Consider the following 24,740-nt stretch of genomic DNA (forward strand, 5'->3'; position numbering starts at 1 on the left):
TTGTAGTTAACATAGTTTAAAGTCAAACCCTATTAAAAGAAGTGGCAAACCTGTTTAATCTGAGGTTACAAACTAAAAGTTTCCTGTACTTTTTCTTGATATAAATGAAAGAAGATGCCTCTAGAAACATTATACAATCCATGAATTGCCTCATTTACATGCTTCACAAGGGGTAAGAGACACAACAACCAAACATTGATCGGGCATTCATACACAGAAAACGCATTAATTCAGATTTCTGACCTGTTGTTGAAACCACTGTGCTAAAGCAGTTTCATTTAAAGAAGAACCAAGTCATCACATATTTCTTGCCAGCTTCCATGTTTGAATGCAACAGCCAACAAGAAGCTTTCAGGCTGGAATGGATACAACTTCTTGTTCGAATACTTCTTTCTTCTTAGCTTTCTCTCTTTCAAGTAGGTAAATTTTCTCTGCTTCTGGTATGGTTGACATGATACAATGTAGCTTAAAGTTCATCTCTTCAACCTTTTCCATAAGTCTGTCACTCGTAAACATGCCCAGAAGTACGCTTTTGATGGTTTCCCAGCTTTCTATTAATGGCAAAGCAATGATTACAGCAGAACCAATGGTACCCCATGCTACTGCAATGACTGCCCAAAATGTGAAGTACCCACTACTGAACTCCCCTGCATCAACAGAATTTAAGAAGTGAATAAACTTACTGGACAGTGGGTACCTTTTTCCAGTAATTCACTTTTGATAGAATTTGAACATCTCTCATGTAACAAGCATAACACAGATTTTTGTAATTAAAGATGAACATTATAAGCTGCACCAAACAGTTGCTTAATGAATTTACCTGCTGGAAGAGTGAAAACAGGCCACAATATAACAATCACGATTGTAAACCCAACACCCCATTTCACTATCCAAGCTTTTGCTCTCATCAATTTGTTCTCCTTAAACTCTTCCGGTGGAATATCACTCTTTTCCTTTTCGACCACTGTGATCTGCCTGGTGGTTTCCCAGTCATAGTTTTGAGGCCACAAAAAGCTACACACAGCATGGATAGCTCCGCCAGTGAGAATAGAGACAACGTTTCCAGCAAGCATTGGTGCATTTCTACCTGTTGTGTCGAGATTAACTCGGCCATACTCAATGCTTGTAACTGACAGCCAAGTGATGATTCCAAGAACACAACCAATAGTTGTTCCAAGAATTGCACCAATTGCATTTGCTTTTCTCCATAGAAGCATAAAAGCAATAGGAAGAACAGCCGAACCAATAAGAACTCCCATTGCTAGATACATCCATCCCAATGAAACTCCAGCCTTGTTTAGTATTACTGCCAGCAGACCCATGAAGGATCCAAAAGCAAAGATGACACCCCTTGAAACCATGAGTATTTTGTTTCCACTTGCATCTGGATTTATGTATGTACGATAGATATCATAAGTGCATAATGAGGAGACTGCTAATAGCTCAGAGGAACCAGCTGATGTCACTGCCCTGATCATTATACAATAGAGTTCAAAGTTAAAACATACAAAGAAATCTTGAAGTATTTTGTACAACGGAAATTCTGTATCTAAACCATCAACAATTGAAACAGAGCACAGAAAGGAATAACATTATGGAAATATCCAATTTATCAGTTGGAGCATCTTTCAAAGATTTTAAATCCAGTACGAAAATCTACAGATGATAGTTCTAGTGTCAAATCTCTCTTCCTATGCACCACTGCACTTAAAAAATGAAGTTGACATGCTGAAACTTACATGAAAAGCATAGTAAGTAGAAGAATAGAACCTCCTTTCCCCATCAAAGCTATAGCAGTGGCAGGAGGAACCAAACCATGGCTTGCCTCACTTTCCGTTATTGGTAGATCAAGGGCAAGTGCTCCCAGACCCAATGATGTTGCCAGAGAAAATGGCACTGCAAACCAGACCAGCCCACCTAATAAGTAGCCTTTATGAGTTGATGAAGGACGTGCAGCTATGGCGCTTACCCAATATCCCTGAAGTTCTCCAATGTATGTAGTACGCCAAAATTAGTACAATTATGAACTGAAAAAAACATAAGGAAGATGAGTAGCCCCCTAGTTGCAGAGAAACTTACATTATCAACAAAAACAGTGCCAAAGTTGCCAACAATGTTGATAATCCCAAAGACTAGCCCACCCGAACTCAACATTGTTAGGTATGATCCTTTGTGATTGCCACTAACAGGACCACAAGATTGACCATGATGTGAAATTGGCTCCTGACATATTCTTGATTTACCTGCTACCTCCAACAGACGGTTGTATACAGTGCTGGGGCTACCAAGCTCACTGCTTGCCGTATATACAAGGTAGACGAATATGACCAAAACCACATGAACTAAATCCATACCAGAAAGAAAGATCAGGCCAATAGAAGCAATTAAGAAAGGAAAAAAAATAAAAGAAAAAAAAGAAAAAAAGAGAAGGATTGCTAGAAAGTTATTTGTAGCACCTATAACTGAATGTATATAGCTTGCTAAGAAGGTGGCTTTTAGTCCTCCAGCCAATGTGTAAACAATAACTCCAAGGGGTATCAGGAAGCTAGCGGCGTAAATGTTTACTCCAGTAAGTGCATTTACCACAGCAGAACCACCAAGGAGCAGCATGGCAGTTACAATAATATTTGTCAAAAAGCAGAAAGCGAGAAACACAATGTGAGCTGTGGTACCCCAACTGAAGAAGAAGAATGCTACCACCATCAGTGAGAAAAAAAGCTTCTGGACAAGAAGTCAGTGACAGGAAAAACTTATCTAATGTCATATGTTTTGATTGATTTTGGCACGACTGTATGACCTACCGGGCTTTAACAATCTCGCAAACTGTGTGAGCATGAGGGGCCTTTCTTTTGAGCTCAATAGCCATTATACCAAACAAAAGTACCTGTTTAACAGCATTATAGAACTCAAACTCAATTTTCCTTTAACTTCAAAATTCCAAAGAGGAAAACTTAGCTTTGACATACCTGAATAGTAGCCCCACCTGCATATTCCAAAGAGGAAAACTTAGCTCTGACATACCTGAATAGTAGCCCCACTTGCATACCAGAAAGGTCCACTAACTCCATACTCCCAAGCAACATTTGAACTTTGCAAGATTGTTGCTGCCCAAGTCCACTTGATAAACCATTCAAAAAAGGTCTATTAGTCATATTGAAGTACATTTTAATTTAATTATGGATGCATTCTAGAGATGGTACCTGGGATACAATAACACTAGCAATGAGTCCTGTTTTGACATTTCTGCCTGCAGTGTTGAACCATTCAGAAGTATGGCGTGAACCAACATATCGCTTTTCCAGCCATACCTGATTTCCACAAAAACACATTAAACAATAATGAAGATGATATACGTAGCATCAAGATTCTGACCATTGAAAATCAATTTCCAGAGAAATGATAAGGAACACCTAAATTCAAAATTTAGTTAGGAGTGTAGAATGGACTATGATTGCTTCTCTTTTTTCTTCTTCTTTTATTTTATTTTTTTAATTTTTTAATTTTCGCTCCTTGGTTTTTGCTTCATCTCATATTAACATTTTGAGCCGTTTCATCATATCTTCAAGCAAAATCCAGTGCTATACTATAAAATAAAACACAGTAATTCACTCTAATGAACACCAGAAGGAAGCAACCGAAAAGGGCATCGTGTAGAAATGGCATGGCCCTCCATTCACGGAAACTGAGCAACTTCCCAAATGATTTTTCTTCGCATATAGCTTTCTTAACGAAACTAGGAGATATATTAAGGCCTTAAAACTAGCAAACGACAATAAATCTAAATTAACTATGAGCCTAGCTAGTAAGTCAAACAGAATATAATGATGCTTAGTAAAAGGCCTACGAAGCCAACAAACTACAATAACATGCTTTCCTTAATTTAATCACTCTAAAGAAAATTCTACCCCATAAACAAACAAAGTATAAAAGAAGGGGGAGGATATACAACGGTACAAAAGGATAGCAAAAAAGGGTATGCATACCAGGAAAGATGTGAAAACAGCAAAGAAAGCACCAAACCCAAGAATCACAGAGTATCCAACTCCTTGATTAAGCACCGCTTTGCCTTCAAAGAAGCTGTTCTGCCTCACACAGTTTCCACTGCCATCTCCAGAAACATGGTAATACTTGCCTGAGAACTCAAATGGAGGACACTGTGACGCCATTGACAAAGCGGAGGTAGCAAAAACCAAGATAGTCTACCCAGTTACTTGCTATTTCATCATCATGCTAGTTTATATTCTCTTTTTCTTATCAAACAGCAGGGGAAAAAAAAAATCCCATAAAAGTAATACCTACGAATATGAAGCATGAAAATAAAAAAAAAGTCAAACTAAGAAGTTTGTTTGTTTTCATTTTTCCTATACACACTTTTTTTATTTGTAGATTTGGGATATTTTTATACTTCGTTTCACTCCCATGAATTACTAATTGTATATGTGCCAACTAAATTATTGTATGAATGTTCACTTGTATGGAATCTGTGGACACCGTCCATTTCCATAAGTCTGTTTACTTTTTCACTTTCTTACTCTTCACAGTGAGTGACAAATGAAAAATTGTTAATTTTAATGTATATTTATGCTAGTCTTTGAATAATTAAATTTGATTTGACACTTGAGCTTTGTTCTAAGTTTTTGATTGACTTTCGTTTGCATTTTATTTTACATCGAAATTTTTAATCAAGGAACAAAAATATGAAATCGATTGAAACTTCAAAAAATATTGCATAACATATACAAATATGTATATATATATATATATATATATATATATATATATATATATGTATATATATATATATATATTGATAAAGTAATTTATAGCCTATGTTTTTTTTTTTGGGCACAATTTATAGCCTACTGTTTTCCCTTTTTTTTTTTTCATTTTTTTTTAATCAATTACAAAATTTCCTCAACTTTGATACGTGGAAGTAATGACTTCGACATTATGGATATGAGATCTTATTTTGGTCAACAAGCTGTGAGTGCTCGTGGTCCAGTGAATAGGGTTTATCAGCAGTGGTATACAATCAATTTACGTACTAATGGTAGTAACAAAGAACATTATTCCAAATATTTTGATATTGAAATCGAATTTTTGAGACTGAGACCGGTGTTTTCTAAGTGCACCAAAAGGTTTTTTTTATATAATTATCAGAATTCTAGTTAGAGAGTCTCAGTTGATATTATAGTCTAAAGTTGATAATTACATCTGTTGACATCAATTGGTGTTAAAAAAACAAAAAAGATTTTTTAGCATCAATTTAAAGAGATTTGATCGCAAACATTTATGTTATCAATGCAATTAATAATTTTATGGGTGAAAATTGTAATCATTGTTTTTTGTCCTTAAAAATAATTTGAGGGAAAAAAAACTATCATGCTAAAATGAAACTTATTAGTTTGACCCTATCATGTTGACAAAGGAATTCAATTCTACCATTTAACCGTTGCCATTTTTATACTTAAAAAAGAAAGAAAGCTTATAAAAATAATAAATATAGGAAAACAATTATGATGTCAAAACCAAATTTTATTTTGCTATAAAAATTTATTTCATTTTATAATTCAACTTTTCCTATTAATTCTTCTAAACTTTATTCTTCTTTTTCTTTAAAAAATGTCCCTACAAATTTGAAGAAAAACATCAAATAGGTCATTCCTTTCTTTTATCCAGATTCACAGTTATCATGATCATCTCCCATTTTTCTTTCTTCTCATATTCTAACTGTTAACATGCCATCAAAACCATCCCCATACCTATCATTTAAATAATATTTCAAAACATCTTTGATAATTATATGTATTGCAAGGTATTTGGTATAGAAGTTAATAAAGTTTTTTAATTTATATGGTATAAATATCTATTTAATAGATATTTAATTTTAAAATCCATCCTTGATAGTTTTTTTTTAAATCCTAATTAATTAATAATGTCATATTTATTTTTAAAATGAAAGTATAAAAATTGATAATATTTATCTATTTTTTTTTCCTTTTAAGAAATTATATTCTATATAAATTTTATTTTGTTGTGTCAAACTATTTAAGAAACTGGCTAAACAGTTTCCTTAATAGTATCTATTTATTTTTTTAACCATCAGATTGACAAGATATTTAAGTAAAGCTGTGTGAAATTTTTTTTAAATGAATATCTATATTTTTAATATGCCAAATAAAATTTAATAATTCATAAAACCATCAACGATGCTTTTATACCCTCCTTCATCTAATCTATTATCTTCACCAAATAGGCTATAGCCCTTTTTTTTTTTTTTTTTTTTTGGCTTTAATTCAATAATTTTATTTTATTTTTACTTTTTATATATCAAAATAGGGATGGTACGGTAGTTGCTTGCTACCAGTTTATGACCTGCTGGTAACTAAGGCTTTTGACTTTCTCGCTAAGATTTTTTCAGGAGACTGTTATTCAAGCAAAAAAAAAAAAAAAAAAAAAAAAGAAAGAAAAAAAAAACGTAATTATATTAACTACGAAAGCAATGCCAACCATTTTTTTTCTTTTTGTTGGATGTGAGAAATAGCAACCCTGAAATCTGATAAATATAGCTAGTGAAAAAAATACGATGTCGATAGAATTGTAAGGGTATGATTTTAGGGAAATATTGTTGAAAATATCGACATCGATGTAAATATCGATAAAGTTACAGAAACTGTAAATTTTTAATTTAGAATATAAATTTTTATATATGAGATAATTAATATAGTAAAATAATATAAAAATACAATAATCATAAAATATTCTATAAATATTATAAATTATTTATAAGTGAATAAAATATAAATTTAATTAGCACCAAAATATAGAAAATTTAACAGATAATAGTAAGATAAAAGAAATTCTCAAATATAATCCTTAATACATTATTAATACCAAAAAAAATTTGTTGGTTTTTCAAATTGATGATCATATCTTGATGTTTCACGCATATAACAATAGGCATTCCAACTCATCATATTAGAGAAATTTTCCATGTAATTATGGATGTGCTAAGTATATCTTTCTCTATCAATCCCAACCAATTGTCTAAGTGGAGGGTAATGTGGATTTATCTAATGAGGAGTATAACATTCATTTTGAGACATGGGATGAGTGAAGATATCAACATCGTAATCACTGTGACGATTATGTAATCTCATTTGACCAATTGTATACACAATTGGAATCTCAGAATTTCCATATTGAGAACTAACTTGTGTATTTAAACTCATTGCATCCAAAGAATTAGAAAGATAATCTTCATTATGTTGATTTGTCATGGAAATTCCATAGTACCTTTTTGAATCGGTGCTTGCTATTCGAGCCCCATGATCAAAATCCTGTGTTGCATGTGTATATTGATCTTCATCAATAAATGGACTTAATGGTTGTAGGCTTGGTTCTCGATAGTTTGTTCTACTCCTACCTCCACTTATATTATATCCTCCTCCTCTATTGCCATCATAACCATTACCATCATCATCATCATCAAGATCAATGACATCATCATCATCTTCATCCTCATATTCATTTGGTTGAGAATAACCGCCACCAAATGTTTCTACACGAGGATTAAATCGCCTAGTTGAAGGCCTTGTCACTATGTCAAACGAATAATTTCCTCCACTATCACTGTTCATAACTTCTTCAACAATAACATTGTCAACATTTATCACTAACTGTGAAGCATGCATTACGACTCGAGGATTTGGATTGCCTTCATTATCATCTAAGTGTGAATTTTTAACCGATTGGATAATAGGATTATCTTCATCTTCACCAGGGTCAGCTCCAATTTCAAGAAGATCTAAATAATTTGAGTCTAATTGTTATTGATTTGTTAATTTCATATCATGGATCCGCAATTTCATATTATAGTAGCAAAAAATCAATTTCTGAAAAGTTTCATATGGGAGCCTATTTCATTGTTTTATGTGTATTAAAGCGAAGGTGCTTCAATTACGCTTACATGCGGATGATGATACAGTTTGTGAAAAAATACGCATTGCCAATTTTTTGAGTGTTGGAGTGCTATTACCGTATACATTATCCATCATTTAGCTGTATATTTCAACATTATAAATCAAAATATATTTAATTTGAATAAATTTTTAAATATTAATAAAATTTTGAATATTAAGCACATGATTTTTTTATAACAAGTAATTGAATTGCACATACCAGTTATCATTTCCCTTCGGACGGCAATTGCTGCATGATCACTAAACCCTTTTCGTGTATCTCTAAAGCATATTATCTATATATAATAATGAAAAAATTATAAAAAACGTTATTAATATGTTAGTTAAAAAAAAATAATAAACAAAATCTTACTTCGTTTCCATATTGAAATATACGATCCAAATTTGGATTTAATGCTACAAAGACATCATAAATAGCTTGTACAATATCTGAATCAGTGTCAATTCTTTTTTTATACTGAAATCATGGATTCGGAAAGTATGTTACAAAATAATAATAAAAATTAAATCTAATATATAAATTATAAGACAAAATAATAATTAATAATACGTAATTGACATAAAATTACCAGTCATATGGAAATGATGAGAAAGTGTATTGTTTCATCAAGCATCTATAATGTCCATAACCCACTGAGTTCTTCTTTGGTTATTGATTGCATATCTCATTTTTTTAAAACAATCATACAATATTGGCATCGTAGGTATAAACTCAGCATCAACAATTAGCAAAATATTATATAATGGCTCATATAAATTAACAATATGAGTAATAGAATCCCAAAAATGATTATCAAGGATAAGTTCCTCCACTTCTTTACCTGCTTTTGTTCTACTCAATTGATGCTCAGCCCATGCATCGCTTGTAAACAATTGTTTTAGAGGAGCTATCTTTTTAAGGAGACAATTTAAAACAATATAGTTTGTTGCAAACTTTGTTGCTCCTGGTCGAATGATGTTTCATTTACATATATCTTGCATTAAAGAAAGTAACCAATTATGATTATAAATATAATTGGTTATCATTCTTATATGCTGAATGATCTTTGCAATACTTTCATGCTTTCCAATATCTTCAAATATAAGATCAATACAGTCCGCAGCACATGGTGTCCAATATAAGTTGTACTGTGTCATCTATTTCTTATAAGCCTTTACGAATATAGAACCATTATCCGTGACTACTTGCACAACATTGTTCTTGCCCACTTCATAGATAACATTCTCCAAAAGTTTTTATATATACTTATAGTTTTTGATTTTATCTGAGGCATCAACTGACTTAAGAAACATTGACGATCCTTTGTAATAGACCATACAATTCAATATGGATAGCTTAGTTGGTATTGTCCATCCATTGCACATAATTGTACAACCATATGTCTTCTAGCTTTTTTTGAACTTTTCAATATGCTATTGCATCTCTTTATACTTCATGTCTAGATATTTTTCTTTAATTTTATATGGAGATGGAATTTGAACTTCCATACCTGTTTGTTGAGCACCAACGATCATGTTTTTGAAATGATGCGATTTTGCCTTTACAGGTGGGACATTATCATAAATAAAGAATTTTACTACCAATCTTCCTAATGTGTCTTTCACACCACCTTTTGTTAACATACCTTTTATATTTTTTTGTTTTGTACAGGATAAATTATATTACGAAGGTGCAGCTGGAGGAAATTGTTGAGATTGTTGCACGGTGGAATTGAGCATATGGTTGACTACCACCTTCTCGAGAAGATCCTAATCCTTGACCTCTATGGTTAAAAGAGTTTCTTCCTTGTTCTTTTTCCCATCTGTCCTGTTTAGATGCACAAACTGCAGCTTTATATGAGTCTCTTTTATCAGAATGCATATCAATTAAATATATACATATATCATCACCATCATCATCATCATCATTATCATAATTACTCTAAAACGGAGCTAAGAGGAACAGTATTTACAGCTCTTCACCTTCGGGGGCAACATTTGTATTATTCATATTTATGTAAAGAATCACAATTTTGCAGCGTTTGGTGCTTACCTTGCTGATTATTAATGATATTGATCTTCGAACAACTAATGTTGTAGTTAACATAGTTTAAAGTCAAACCCTATTAAAAGAAGTGGCAAACCCGTTTAATCTGAGGTTACAAACTAAAAGTTTCCTGTACTTTTTCTTGATATAAATGAAAGAAGATGCCTCTAGAAACATTATAAAATGCATGAATAGCATCATTTACATGCTTCACAACAAGGGGTAAGAGACACAACAACCAAACATTGATCGGGCATTCATACACAGAAAACGCATTAATTCAGATTTCTCGCCTGTTGTTGAAACCACTGTGCTAAAGCAGTTTCATTTAAAGAAGAACCAAGTCATCACATATTTCTTGCCAGCTTCCATGTTTGAACGCAACAGCCGACAAGAAGCTTTCAGGCTGGAATGGATACAACTTCTTGTTCGAATACTTCTTTCTTCTTAGCTTTCTCTCTTTCAAGTAGGTAAAATTTCTCTGCTTCTGGTATGGCTGACATGATACTATGTAGCTTAAAGTTCATCTCTTCAACCTTTTCCATAAGTTTATCATTCGTAAACATGCCCAGAAGTACGCTTTTGATGGTTTCCCAGCTTTCTATTAATGGTAAAGCAATGATTAGAGCAGAACAAATGGTACCCCATGCTACTGCAATGACTGCCCAAAATGTGAAGTACCCACTACTGAACTCCCCTGCATCAACAGAATTTAAGAAGTGAATAAACTTACTGGACAGTGGGTACCTTTTTCCAGTAATTCACTTTTGATAGAATTTGAACATCTCTCATGTAACAAGCATAACACAGATTTTTGTAATTAAAGATGAACATTATAAGCTGCACCAAACAGTTGCTTAATGAATTTACCTGCTGGAAGAGTGAAAACAGGCCACAATATAACAATCACGATTGTAAACCCAACACTCCATTTCACTATCCAAGCTTTTGCTCTCATCAATTTGTTCTCCTTAAACTCTTCCGGTGGAATATCACTCTTTTCCTTTTCGACCACTGTGATCTGCCTGGTGGTTTCCCAGTCATAGTTTTGAGGCCACAAAAAGCTACACACAGCATGGATAGCTCCGCCAGTGAGAATAGAGACAACGTTTCCAGCAAGCATTGGTGCATTTCTACCTGTTGTGTCGAGATTAACTCGGCCATACTCAATGCTTGTAACTGACAGCCAAGTGATGATTCCAAGAACACAACCAATAGTTGTTCCAAGAATTGCACCAATTGCATTTGCTTTTCTCCATAGAAGCATAAAAGCAATAGGAAGAACAGCCGAACCAATAAGAACTCCCATTGCTAGATACATCCACCCCAATGAAACTCCAGCCTTGTTTAGTATTACTGCCAGCAGACCCATGAAGGATCCAAAAGCAAAGATGACACCCCTTGAAACCATGAGTATTTTGTTTCCACGTGCATCTGGATTTATGTATGTACGATAGATATCATAAGTGCATAATGAGGAGACTGCTATTAGCTCAGAGGAACCAGCTGATGTCACTGCCCTGATCATTATACAATAGAGTTCAAAGTTAAAACATACAAAGAAATCTTGAAGTATTTTGTACAACGGAAATTCTGTATCTAAACCATCAACAATTGAAACAGAGCACAGAAAGGAATAACATTATGGAAATATCCAATTTATCAGTTGGAGCATCTTTCAAAGATTTTAAATCCAGTACAAAAATCTACAGTTGATAGTTCTAGTGTCAAATCTCTCTTCCTATGCACCACTGCACTTACAAAATGAAGTTGACATGCTGAAACTTACATGAAAAGCATAGTAAGTAGAAGAATAGAACCTCCTTTCCCCATCAAAGCTATAGCAGTGGCAGAAGGAACCAGACCATGGCTTGCCTCACTTTCCGTTATTGGTAAATCAAGGGCAAGTGCTCCCAGACCCAATGATGTTGCCAGAGAAAATGGCACTGCAAACCAGACCAGCCCACCTAATAAGTAGCCTTTATGAGTTGATGAAGGACGTGCAGCTATGGCGCTTACCCAATATCCCTGAAGTTCTCCAATGTATGTAGTATGCCAAAATTAGTACAATTATGAACTAAAAAAAACATAAGGAAGATGAGTAGCCCCCTAGTTGCACAGCAACTTACATTATCAACAAAAACAATGCCAAAGTTGCCAACAATGCTGATAATCCCAAAGACAAGCCCACCAGAACTCAACATTGTTAGGTATGATCCTTTGTGATTGCCACTAACAGGACCACAAGATTGACCATGATGTGAAATTGGCTCCTGACATATTCTTGATTTACCTGCTACCTCCAACAGACGGTTGTATACAGTGCTGGGGCTACCAAGCTCACTGCTTGCCGTATATACAAGGTAGACGAATATGACCAAAACCACATGAACTAAATCCATACCAGAAAGAAAGATCAGGCCAATAGAAGCAATTAAGAAAGGAAAAAAAATAAAAGAAAAAAAAGAAAAAAAGAGAAGGATTGCTAGAAAGTTATTTGTAGCACCTATAACTGAATGTATATAGCTTGCTAAGAAGGTGGCTTTTAGTCCTCCAGCCAATGTGTAAACAATAACTCCAAGGGGTATCAGGAAGCTAGCGGCGTAAATGTTTACTCCAGTAAGTGCATTTACCACAGCAGAACCACCAAGGAGCAGCATGGCAGTTACAATAATATTTGTCAAAAAGCAGAAAGCGAGAAACACAATGTGAGCTGTGGTACCCCAACTGAAGAAGAAGAATGCTACCACCATCAGTGAGAAAAAAAGCTTCTGGACAAGAAGTCAGTGACAGGAAAAACATATCTAATGTCATATGTTTTGATTGAGTTTGGCACGACTGTATGACCTACCGGGCTTTAACAATCTCGCAAACTGTGTGAGCATGAGGGGCCTTTCTTTTGAGCTCAATAGCCATTATACCAAACAAAAGTACCTGTTTAACAGCATTATAGAACTCAAACTCAATTTTCCTTTTACTTCAAAACTCCAAAGAGGAAAACTTAGCTTTGATATACCTGAATAGTAGCCCCACTTGCATATTCCAAAGAGGAAAACTTAGCTTTGACATACCTGAATAGTAGCCCCACTTGCATACCAGAAAGGTCCACTAACTCCATACTCCCAAGCAACATTTGAACTTTGCAAGATTGTTGCTGCGCAAGTCCACTTGATAAACCATTCAAAAAAGGTCTATTAGTCATTTTGAAGTACATTTTAATTTAATTATGGATGCATTCTAGAGATGGTACCTGGGATACAATAACACTAGCAATGAGTCCTGTTTTGACATTTCTGCCTGCAGTGTTGAACCATTCAGAAGTATGGCGTGAACCAACATATCGCTTCTCCAGCCATACCTGATTTCCACAAAAACACATTAAACAATAATGAAGATGATATACGTAGCATCAAGATTCTGACCATTGAAAATCAATTTCCAGAGAAATGATAAGGAACACCTAAATTCCAAATTTAGATAGGAGTGTAGAATGGACTATGATTGCTTCTCTTTTTTCTTCTTCTTTTATTTTTTATTTTTAATTTTTTAATTTTTGCTCCTTGGTTTTTGCTTAATCTCATATTAACATTTTGAGCCGTTTCATCATATCTTCAAGCAAAAACCAGTGCTATACTATAAAATAAAACACAGTAATTCACTCTAATGAACACCAGAAGGAAGCAACCGAAAAGGGCATCGTGTAGAAATGGCATGGTCCTCCATTCACGGAAACTGAGTAACTTCCCAAATGATTTTTCTTCGCATATAGCTTTCTTAACGAAACTAGGAGATATATTAAGGTCTTAAAACTAGCAAACGACAATAAATCTAAATTAACTATGAGCCTAGCTAGTAAGTCAAACAGAATATAATAATGCTTAGTAAAAGGCCTACGAAGCCAACAAACTACAATAACATGCTTTCCTTAATTTAATCACTCTAAAGAAAATTCTACCCCATAAACAAAGGATAAAAGAAGGGGGAGGATATACAATGGTACAAAGGATAGCAAAAGAGGGTATGCATACCAGGAAAGATGTGAAAGCAGCAAAGAAAGCACCAAACCCAAGAATCACAGAGTATCCAACTCCTTGATTAAGCACCGCTTTGCCTTCAAAGAAGCTGTTCTGCCTCACACAGTTTCCACTGCCATCTCCAGAAACATGGTAATACTTGCCTGAGAACTCAAATGGAGGACACTGTGACGCCATTGACAAAGTGGAGGTAGCAAAAACCTGCAAGCAAAAACCAAGATAGTCTACCCAGTTACTTGCTATTTCATCATCATGCTAGTTTATATTCTCTTTTTCTTATCAAACAGCAGGGGAAGAAAAAAAATCCCATAAAAGTAATACCTACGAATATGAAGCATGAAAATTTTTGCACCACAAAACAGTCAAACTAAGAAGTTTGTTTGTATTCATTTTTCCAATACACACTCTTTTTTTTATTTGTAGATTTGGGATATTTTTATACTTCGTTTCACTCCCCTTAATTAATAATTGTATATGTGCCAACTAAATTATTGTATGAATATTCACTTGTATGGAATCTGTGGACACCGTCCATTTCCATAAGTCTGTTTACTTTTTCACTTTCTTAGTCTTCACAGTGAGTGACAAATGAAAACTTGTTAATTTTAATGTATATTTATGCTAGTCTTTGAACAATTAAATTTGATTTGACACTTGAGCTTTGTTCTAAGTTTTTGATTGACTTTCGTTTGCATTTTATTTTACATCGAAATTTTTAATCAAGGACCAAAAATATGAAATCGATTGAAACTTCAAAAAATTTTGCATAACATATACAAATATGTATATATATATTGATAAAGTAATTTATAGCTTACGTTTTTTTTTTTTTTGGGCACAATTTATAGCCTACTGTTTCCCCTTTTTTTTTTTCTTTTTTTTTTTTTAATCAATTACAAAATTTCCTCAACTTTGATACGTGGAAGTAATGACTTCGACATTATGGATATGAGATAGGGTTTATCAGCAGTGGTATACAATCGATTTACGTACTAATGGTAGTAACAAAGAACATTATTTTAAGTATTTTAATATTGAAATCGAATTTTTGAAACTGACACCCACCGTTGTTTTCTAAGTGCACCAAAAGGTTTTTTTATATAATTATCAAAATTCTAGCTAGAGAGTCTCAGTTGATATTATAGTCTAAAGTTGATAAATACATCTGTTGACATCAATTGTTGTTAAAAAAACAAAAAAGATTGTTTAGCATCAATTTAAAGAGATTTGATCGCAAACATTTATGTTATCAATGCAATTAATAATTTTATGGGTGAAAATTGTGTCATTGTTTTTTGTCCTTAAAAATAATTTGAGGGAAAAAAACTATCATGCTAAAATGAAACTTATTAGTTTTACCATATCATGTTGACAAAGGAATTCAATTCTACCATTTAACCTATGCCATTTTTATACTTAAAAAAGAAAGAAAGCTTATAAAAATAATAAATAAAGGGAAAACATTATGATGTCAAAACCAAATTTTATTTTCCTATAAAAATTTATTTCATTTTATAATTCAACTTTTCCTATTAATTCTTCTAAACTTTATTCTTCTTTTTCTTTAAAAAATGTCCCTACAAATTTGAAGAAAAACATCAAATAGGTCATTCCTTTCTTTTATCCAAATTCACAGTTATCATGATCATCTCCCATTTTTCTTTCTTCTCATATTCTAACTGTTAACATGCCATCAAAACCATCCCCATACCTATCACTTAAATAATATTTCAAAACATCTTTGATAATTATATGGATTGCAAGGTATTTGGTATAGAAGTTAATAAAGTTTTTTAATTTATATGGTATAAATATCTATTTAATAGATATTTAATTTTAAAATCCATCCTTGATAGTTTTTTTTTATAAATCCTAATTAATTAATAATGTCATATTTATTTTTAAAATGAAATTATAAAAATTGATAATATTTATCTATTTTTTTTTTCCTTTTAAAAAATTATATTCTATATAAATTTTATTTTGTTGTGTCAAACTATTTAACAAACTGGCTAAACAGTTTCCTTAATAGTATCTATTTATTTTTTTAACCATCAGATTGACAAGATATTTAAGTAAAGCTGTGTGAAATTTTTTTTAAATGAATATCTATATTTTTAATATGCCAAATAAAATTTAATAATTCATAAAACCATCAACGATGCTTTTATACCCTCCTTCATCTAATCTATTATCTTCACCAAATAGTTTATAGCTTTTTTTTTTTTTTGGGCTTTACTTCAATAATTTTATTTTATTTTTACTTTTTATATATCAAAATAGGGATGGTACGGTAGTTGCTTGCTACCAGTTTATGACCTGCTGGCTACTAAGGCTCTTGACTTTCTCGCTAACATTTTTTCAGGAGACTGTTATTCAAGCAAAAAAAAAAAAAAAAAAAAAAAAGAAAGAAAAAAAAAACGTAATTATATTAACTACGAAAGCAATGCCAACCATTTTTTTTCTTTTTGTTGGATGTGAGAAATAGCAACCCTGAAATCTGATAAATATAGCTAGTAAAAAAAATATCGATGTCGATGGAAATGTTAAAGGTATGATTTTATGAAAATACTGATGAAAATATCGACATCGATGTAAATATCGATAAAGTTATAGAAACTGTAAATTTTTAATTTAGAATACAAATTTTTATATATGAGATAATTAATATAGTAAAATAATATAAAAATACAATAATTAGAATACAATAATTATAAAATATTCTATAAATATTATAAATTATTTATAAGTGAATAAAATATAAATTTAATTAGCACCAAAATATAGAAAATTTAACAGATAATAGTAAGATAAAAGAAATTCTCAAATATAATCCCTAATACATTATTAATACCAAAAAAAATTTGTTGGTTTTTCAAATTGATGATCATATCTTGATGTTTCGCGCGTATAACAATAGGCATTCCAACTCATCATATTAGAGAAATTTTCCATATAATTATGGATGTGCTAAGTATATTTTTTTTCTATCAATCCCAACCAATTGTCTAAGTGGAGGGTAATATGGATTTATCCAATGAGGAGCATAACATTCATTTTGAGACATGGAATGACTGAAGATATTAACATCGTAATCAATGTGAGGATTATGTAATCACATTTGACCAATGTATACACAATTGGAATTTCAGAATTTCCATATTGAGAACTAACTTGTGTATTTAAACTCATTGCATCCAAAGAATTAGAAAGATAATCTTCATTATGGTGATTTGTGATGGAAATGCCATAGTGCCTTCTTGAACCAGTGCCTGCTGTTCGAGCCCCATGATCAAAATCCTGTGTTGCATGTGTATATTGATCTTTATCAATAAATGGGCTTAACGGTTGTTGGCTTGGTTCTATTAAGCCCATTTATTGATGAAGATCAATATACACATGCAACACAAGATTTTGATCATGGGGCTCGAACAGCAGGCACTGGTTCAAGAAGGCACTATGACATTTCCATGACAAATCAACATAATGAAGATTATCTTTCTAATTCTTTGGATGCAATGAGTTTAAATACACAAGTTAGTTCTCAATATGGAAATTCTGAGATTCCAATTGTGTATCCCATCTCCACCTATATTATATCTTCCTCCTCTATTGCCAGCATAACCATTACCTCCATCATCATCATCATCATCATCATCATCATCAAGATCAACGACATCATCATCATCTTCATCCTCATGTTCATTTGGTTGAGAATAACCGCCACCAAATGTTTCTACACGAGGATTAAATTTCCTAGTTGAAGGCCTTGTCACTAATTCAAACGAATAATTTCCTCCACTATCATTGCTCATAACTTCTTCAACAATAACATTGTCAACATTTATCCCTAATTGTGAAGTATGCATTGCGACTCAAGGATCTAGACTGCATTCATCATCATCTAATTGCGAATTTTTAACCCATTGGATAATAGGATTATCTTCATCTTCACCAAGGTCAGCTCCATTTTCAAGAAGATCTAAATAATCTGAGTCTAATTGCTGTTGATTTGTTAATTTCATATCACAGATCCACAATTTCATATTATAGTAGCAAAAAACCAATTTATAGAGTTTTTCATATGTGAGCCTATTTCATTGTTTTGTATGTATTAAAGCGAAGGTGCTCCAATTACGCTTATATGCCGATGATAATATAGTTTGTGAGAAAATACGCATTGCCAATTTTTTGAGTGTTGGAGTGCTATTACCATACACATTGTCCATCATTTAGCTATATATTTCAACATTATAAATCAAAATATATTTAATTTGAATAAATTCTTAAATATTAATAAAAATTTTAATATTAAGCACATGATTTTTTTATAACATGCACATACCAGGTATCATTTCTCCTCAGACGGCAATTGCTGCACGATCACTAAACCTTTTTCGTGCATCTCTAAAGCATATTATCTATATATAATAACGAAAGAAATTATAAAAAATGTTATTAATATGTTAGTTAAAAAAAATAATAAACAAAATTTTACTTCATTTCCAAATTGAAATATACGATCCAAATTTGGATCTAATGCTACAAAGACATCATAAACAGCATGTACAATATCTGAATCAGTGTCAATTCCTTTTTTATACTGGAATCGTGGATTCAGAAAGTATGTTACAAAATAATAATAAAAATTAAATCTAATATATAAATTAAAAAACAAAATAATAATTAATAATAAGTCATTGACATAAAATTACCAGCCATATGGAAAGGATGAGAAAGTGTATTGTTCCACCAAGCATCTATGATGTCCATAACCCACTGAGTTCCTCTTTGGTTATTGATTGCATATCTCATTTTTTGAAAACAATCATACAATATTGGCATCGTAGGTATGAACTCAGCATCAAGAATTCACAAAATATTATATAATTGCTCATATAAATTAACAACGTGAGTAACATAATCCTAAAAATGATTATCAAGGATAAGTTTCTCCACTTCTTTACCTGCTTTTGTTCGACTCAATTGATGCTCAGCCCATGCATTGCTTGTAAAGACTTGTTTTAGAGGAGCTATCTTTTTAAGGAGACAATTTAAAACAATATAGTTTGTTGCAAACCTTGTTACTCCTGGTCGAGCGATGTTTCATTTACATATATCTTGCATTAAAGAAAGTGATCAATTATGATTATAAATATAATTGGTTATCATTCTTGCATGCTGAATGATCCTTGCAATACTTTCATGCTTTCCAATATCTTCAAATATATGATCAATACAGTCCGCAGCACATGGTGTCCAATACAAGTTGTACTGTGTCATCAATTTCTTACCAGCCTTTATGAATACAGAACCATTATCCGTGAGTACTTGCACAACATTGTTCTTGCCCACTTCATAGATAATATTCTCTAAAAGTTTGTATATATACTTTTAGTTTTTGATTTTATCTGAGGCATCAACTGACTTAAGAAACACTGACGACCCTTTGTAATAGACCATAAAATTTAATATGGATAGCTTAGTTGGTCCTGTCCATCCATTGCTCATAATTGTACAACCATATGTCTTCTAGCTTTTTTTGAAATTTTCAATATGCTGTTGCATCTCTTTATACTCCATGTCTAGATATTTTTTCTTAATTTCATATGGAGATGGAATTTAAACTCCCATACCTATTTGTTGAGCGCCAACAATCATATTTTTAAAATGGTACGATTTTGTCTTTGCAAGTGGGACATTATCATAAATAAAGAAGTTTACTACTAGTATTCCCAATGTGTCTTTCACACCACCTTTTGTCAACATATTTTTTATATTTTTTTGTTTTGTACAGGATAACTTATATTATAAAGGTGCAATTGGAGGAAATTGTTGAGATTGTTGTATACGATTAGGGTCCCTTACACTTGTTGCACGACGGAATTGAGCATATGGTTGACTACCACCTTTTCGAGAAGATCTTGATCCTCAACCTCTAAGGTTAAAAAAGTTTCTGCCTTGTTCTTTTTCCCATTTGCCCTATTTAGATGCACGAACTGCAGCTGTATATGAGTCTCTTTCATCAGGATGCATATCAGTTGGATATATACATATATCATCACCATCATCATCATTATCATAATTACTCTAAAATAGAGCTAAGTTACCTCGTAATTCATTATAAATATCTTCCTCCATTATCTTTTTCTCCAATTTTGCATGTTCTTTTTTTCTTAAATAATTATAAATCTCTTTCTTTACTTCTAGAAGTACATTGGGGTACTTTTTGATATTACTTTTTGGATTAGAATGTGTTAAATGATACTTTAATCTTGTTATTCCACCACTTTGCATTTTATGGTTACAATATTTGCAAATTGTACTATATTTGTTACCTTCAATTGAAATACAATGTGACCAAGCTGGATCTGCTCTTCCCCTACTACTTTTTATTTTTCCTTTTAATAATCATAAATAATTATTAAGTTAATAATAATATTAAGAACAACAATAAAAATAAGAAAAATAACAATATTATTAACAAAAAAATAATTATAACAACAATAATAATATCAATATTAATAAGAATAACAATAATAACAATATTAATAATAATACTACAAACAACAAATAATAATGAACTCAGTATTAATAATAATAATCATATCAATATTAATAAGAATAGCAATAATAACAATAATAATAATAATAATAACGATAATAAAAACAAAAATAATAACAACATTAATTCCAATAAGGATAATAAAAATAATAACAATAATAATAATAAGTAGAATAATTACAACAACAATAATAACAATTAACAATATTAATAATAATAAGAGTAGTAATAATAATAATAATAATAATAATGATAATAATAATGACAACATTAATAATAATAATAATAATAATATTAATAACAACAACAATAATAATAAGAATAACAATTATAAGAATATTAATAAGAAAAACAATAATAAAAAAAATAATAATATTAATAAAAAATTATTAATGACAACATTAATAATAATAATAACATCATCAACAACAACAACAACAACAACAACAACAACAACAATAATAATAATAAATATAATAATAACAACAAAAATAATAACAAATTAGCAATATTAATTATAATAAAAGTAGTAACAATAATAATAATAATAATAATAACAACAATAGTAACAACATTAATAATAATAAAGATAATAAGGATAATAAAAAAAATAACAATAATAATAATAATAAGATGAATAATAACAACAACAATAATAACAAATTAACAATATTATTAATAATAATCGTAGTAACAATAATAATAATAATATAATAATAATAATGATAAGAATAACAATTATAAGAATAATAATAATAATAACAATATTAATAAAAAAGTATTAACGACAACATCAATAATAATAATAACATCAACAATAACAACAATAATAATAATAATATTGACAACATTAATAATAATAATAATAATAATATTAATAAAAAAATATTAATGACAACATTAATAATAATAATAAGATCAACAACAATAATAATAATAATAATAATAACAACAATAATAACAAATTAACAATATTTATTATAATAAAAATAGTAACAATAATAATAATAATAATATAATAATAATAATAATAATAATGTTGACAACATTAATAATAATAATAACATCAACAATAATAACAATAATAATAATAATACGAATAACAATTATAAAAATATTAATAAGAATAACAATAATAATAATATTAATAAAAAAATATTAACGACAACATTAATAATAATAATAACATCAACAATAATAACAATATTAATAACAATAATAATAATAATAATGGCAACAACATTAATGAGAATAATAACAAAAATAATAACAATAATATATTAATAATTACATAATACATTACATTACAAAGCACACTTAATTTTATATTAAATCAATTATTTAGTGTATATCTTATACATATAGTTAAATTTATGTTAAATAATAAGTACAATTTTAACAATATTTGTTATCAAAATACTTACTTTTGAGAATAAAAAATTATGAATTGAGACTTTATTACTAACATGGATCTTTCAAAAACTTTTCCTTTTATGAGTATAAATGTTGAATAAAGAAAAAAAAGAAGATTGGAAACTAATTACGTTGAGTGAAAACTTTGCGTTCACTCCATTTTTTTTTCCGAACTTTTAAACTTACTCTCTCTATGATCTATGCTGAGGAAGAAGGATGCAAAACATAAAAATATGGCTGAGCTGCTACACATGCATTCTTATACTATACTTATTCTTTACTTCTTTAGCATTACAAATCACTTAAAAAAAATTCCTCTCGTGAATATTTGTGCTTTTCAAGTACAATAATTTTATTATATTATTTCTCTTCGCAATTTTTTTGTGATTTTTTCTTTCCAGCTAGTGACTTTATTTTTTCAAAACGAGTTACTGTTAATATGTGAATTACATTCACAACTATAAAATTTCTTATCAAAATTCAAAAAAGATGCCTATGAAAAGATTCATTCTGATCATTTCATTTCAAATCTTTGTTTTTTTCCCTTCGATATCTTACTCCTACTCGATTAGCACTTTGAAAAAAATCAAAAGTATCAATACTTCCTGCACATTCATTCACAGTTTGCACTTTCATTCACATTTTTTTTTTTTCAGTTTCGGCACTTTCATAATTTCATTCACATTCTTTTAAAAAAAAAATCAATAACGAAAAAAAAAAAATTCCTATCTTGTTCTCTTTAGCCATCTCTGCGTATCCCCCTTCCCTTCAGCCATCTCTTCCTCTTCTCTTTCCCGTCCCTCTCTTTCCCTTCAGCTGTCTCTTTCCCTCTCTTCTCGGCCAGATCACAACCAACCCTCTCTTCTCGACTGATCACACTCACATCACAACTAGGGAAACAAATTCACAACACACAAACATACAAACCAGATCACATTCACAAACACACAAACCAAACAGCAATAGATCACAAACATACACACACACACACAAACCATATCAAATCTCAGATCACAACCACACACACACATCGGCCGAGATCTCCCTAAAAATTTAACTGAGAACTGACGACAATCCACTGATTTCTCCACCAATTTTCCCCCATATCCATCCAAAAAATGAAATCCCCATCGACATCTACATTTCCAGTCGAAACTTGTCGATTCAGGCGACATTCCTCTAGCAATCATGACGGAAACTCTTCCCCCCCCCCCCCCCCCCCCGGCCCTGGGCGGCATCTTTCGGTGTCGGTGGTGGCCGACAACCGACATTACCGGCGACTTCTCACCGGTCTCGGTAACATTTGCTTCCCTGATATATAGCAATTATGCTTTTAGTTGAAATTTTTGCTTAAATTTTATTAATGAAAAGCAATGAATAAATAAATAATCATCGGTAAAAATTAATTGGTTAAACAATGTAATTGGAATGTTACTTTAACACTAAGAGCAGCTTGATATTTAGTCACTTATTTTGAAGTTATAATTTTACATAAAATATATTTTTCTTTTTTTTCCAAATAAAACTCAATACAATCTTTTAAATTAATCACTTACAATTCTATTTACAAGTTATAGTAAAGAGATATACGCTAAAATTTAATTAATTTTATCAAATATCATTGTTTGAAAAAATTACTAAACTAGGAAAACAGTACAATAATTACCCTTAAATAAAAAATAATAGTGTTAATTTTTAACACTGAAATTTTTTTTTTTTTTTTTAGAGATCAATATTCTCTTAACTTTATAACAATGCTTTTGCAGTTCCTAATTCTTTTTTGACTCAATATATATCATTTTATCCAGGGAAGTAAAAATCGGCGAGACAGTGGAAATGTCGACGACAATTTCCATTGTCGATGCTGTCCGATACCGACAGGGAGGGGGGAGGGGGAAGAAGTTTCTTGCAGCATGTCGTCGATCTGTCACCGGAATCGATGGAAGTCGACGGAATCGTCCATTGTCGGTGAAGATGTCGGATTTTGGGTGGATAAGGTGGAAAGATCGGGCCGGTTGTCGACGGGAAAATGTGGAAATTTCTGGATATATCGGCCGACTGGTTCATACCTTTACAATTTTACTAATCGAAGATAATTATATTTACATATGAAATGAGATGAGAATAATGATTGGGAATGAAAAATTCATTCGGTTCGGGGGGGGGGAATAAAGGGAAATTGATGCAGCAAACAAAGAATCAATCCAATTAACCAAACAGCAGAAGACAAATACAGAAAAAATAAAGAAAATAATGATTGGGAATGAGGGGATCATTCGGTTGGGGGGGAATGAGGGGAAATTGATGCAGCAAACAGAAATGAAAGAATCAATCCAATTTTCCCAGCAGAAGAAAAATACAGAAAAAATAAAGAAAATAATGATTGGGGATGAGGGGATCATTCGGTTGGGGGGGAATGAGGGGAAATTGATGCAGCAAACAGAAATGAAAAATCAATCCAATTTCCCAGCAGAAGAAAAATACAGAAAAAAATAAAGAAAATTAAAAATTTAGAACTTAGAAGAGCAGAGCAGCGACCCAGCGAGAAAGAGGAATACCCAGGCTCCAGCGAGGCAGCGAGCCATATCTCCCCTTCACGCAGTCGGTTTCTTCAATTCCACCACCGTTTAGCTAATTTTTTCCCCTTCACGCGAGCCATTAACGATCTATCAATTTGCTAGCAAGGCAAAAAATTTTTTTTTTTTAAATTCCTGGTTATG

General features: G+C 31.3%; 2 protein-coding genes across 4 annotated transcripts; both read right to left on the reverse strand.

Annotated features, from left to right (window-relative positions):
• LOC125421893 (urea-proton symporter DUR3) lies at positions 1–4,325 on the reverse strand. 2 transcript variants are annotated; one of them, XM_048471871.2, is made up of 9 exons: positions 3,984–4,325; positions 3,201–3,308; positions 3,022–3,117; positions 2,802–2,884; positions 2,457–2,677; positions 2,080–2,342; positions 1,740–1,978; positions 821–1,470; positions 1–647 (listed from the first exon to the last, which is right to left on the reverse strand). In XM_048471871.2, exons 1-9 carry the CDS (start codon positions 4,164–4,166, stop codon positions 352–354), a joined length of 2,139 nt encoding a protein of 712 aa, XP_048327828.2. In that variant the 5' UTR covers positions 4,167–4,325; the 3' UTR covers positions 1–351. The 2 variants fall into 2 exon arrangements, with proteins under 2 accessions (XP_048327828.2, XP_048327850.2); XM_048471893.2 differs by having other exon boundaries at positions 2,967–3,117; positions 3,984–4,120.
• Positions 4,326–10,087: 5,762 nt separating this feature from the next.
• Positions 10,088–14,514, reverse strand: LOC125419012 (urea-proton symporter DUR3). 2 transcript variants are annotated; one of them, XM_048463816.2, is made up of 10 exons: positions 14,364–14,514; positions 14,037–14,243; positions 13,259–13,366; positions 13,080–13,175; positions 12,860–12,942; positions 12,515–12,735; positions 12,138–12,400; positions 11,798–12,036; positions 10,879–11,528; positions 10,088–10,705 (listed from the first exon to the last, which is right to left on the reverse strand). In XM_048463816.2, the coding sequence occupies exons 2-10, from the start codon at positions 14,217–14,219 to the stop codon at positions 10,410–10,412; spliced, it is 2,139 nt and encodes a 712-aa protein (XP_048319773.2). In that variant the 5' UTR covers positions 14,220–14,243; positions 14,364–14,514; the 3' UTR covers positions 10,088–10,409. The 2 variants fall into 2 exon arrangements, with proteins under 2 accessions (XP_048319773.2, XP_060669796.1); XM_060813813.1 differs by lacking the exon at positions 14,364–14,514 and having other exon boundaries at positions 13,025–13,175; positions 14,037–14,173.
• Positions 14,515–24,740: the final 10,226 nt, after the last annotated feature.

The sequence above is a fragment of the Ziziphus jujuba genome, chromosome 1 (genome assembly GCF_031755915.1).
Source record: "Ziziphus jujuba cultivar Dongzao chromosome 1, ASM3175591v1".
In the NCBI taxonomy this organism is placed as follows: Eukaryota; Viridiplantae; Streptophyta; class Magnoliopsida; order Rosales; family Rhamnaceae; genus Ziziphus; species Ziziphus jujuba.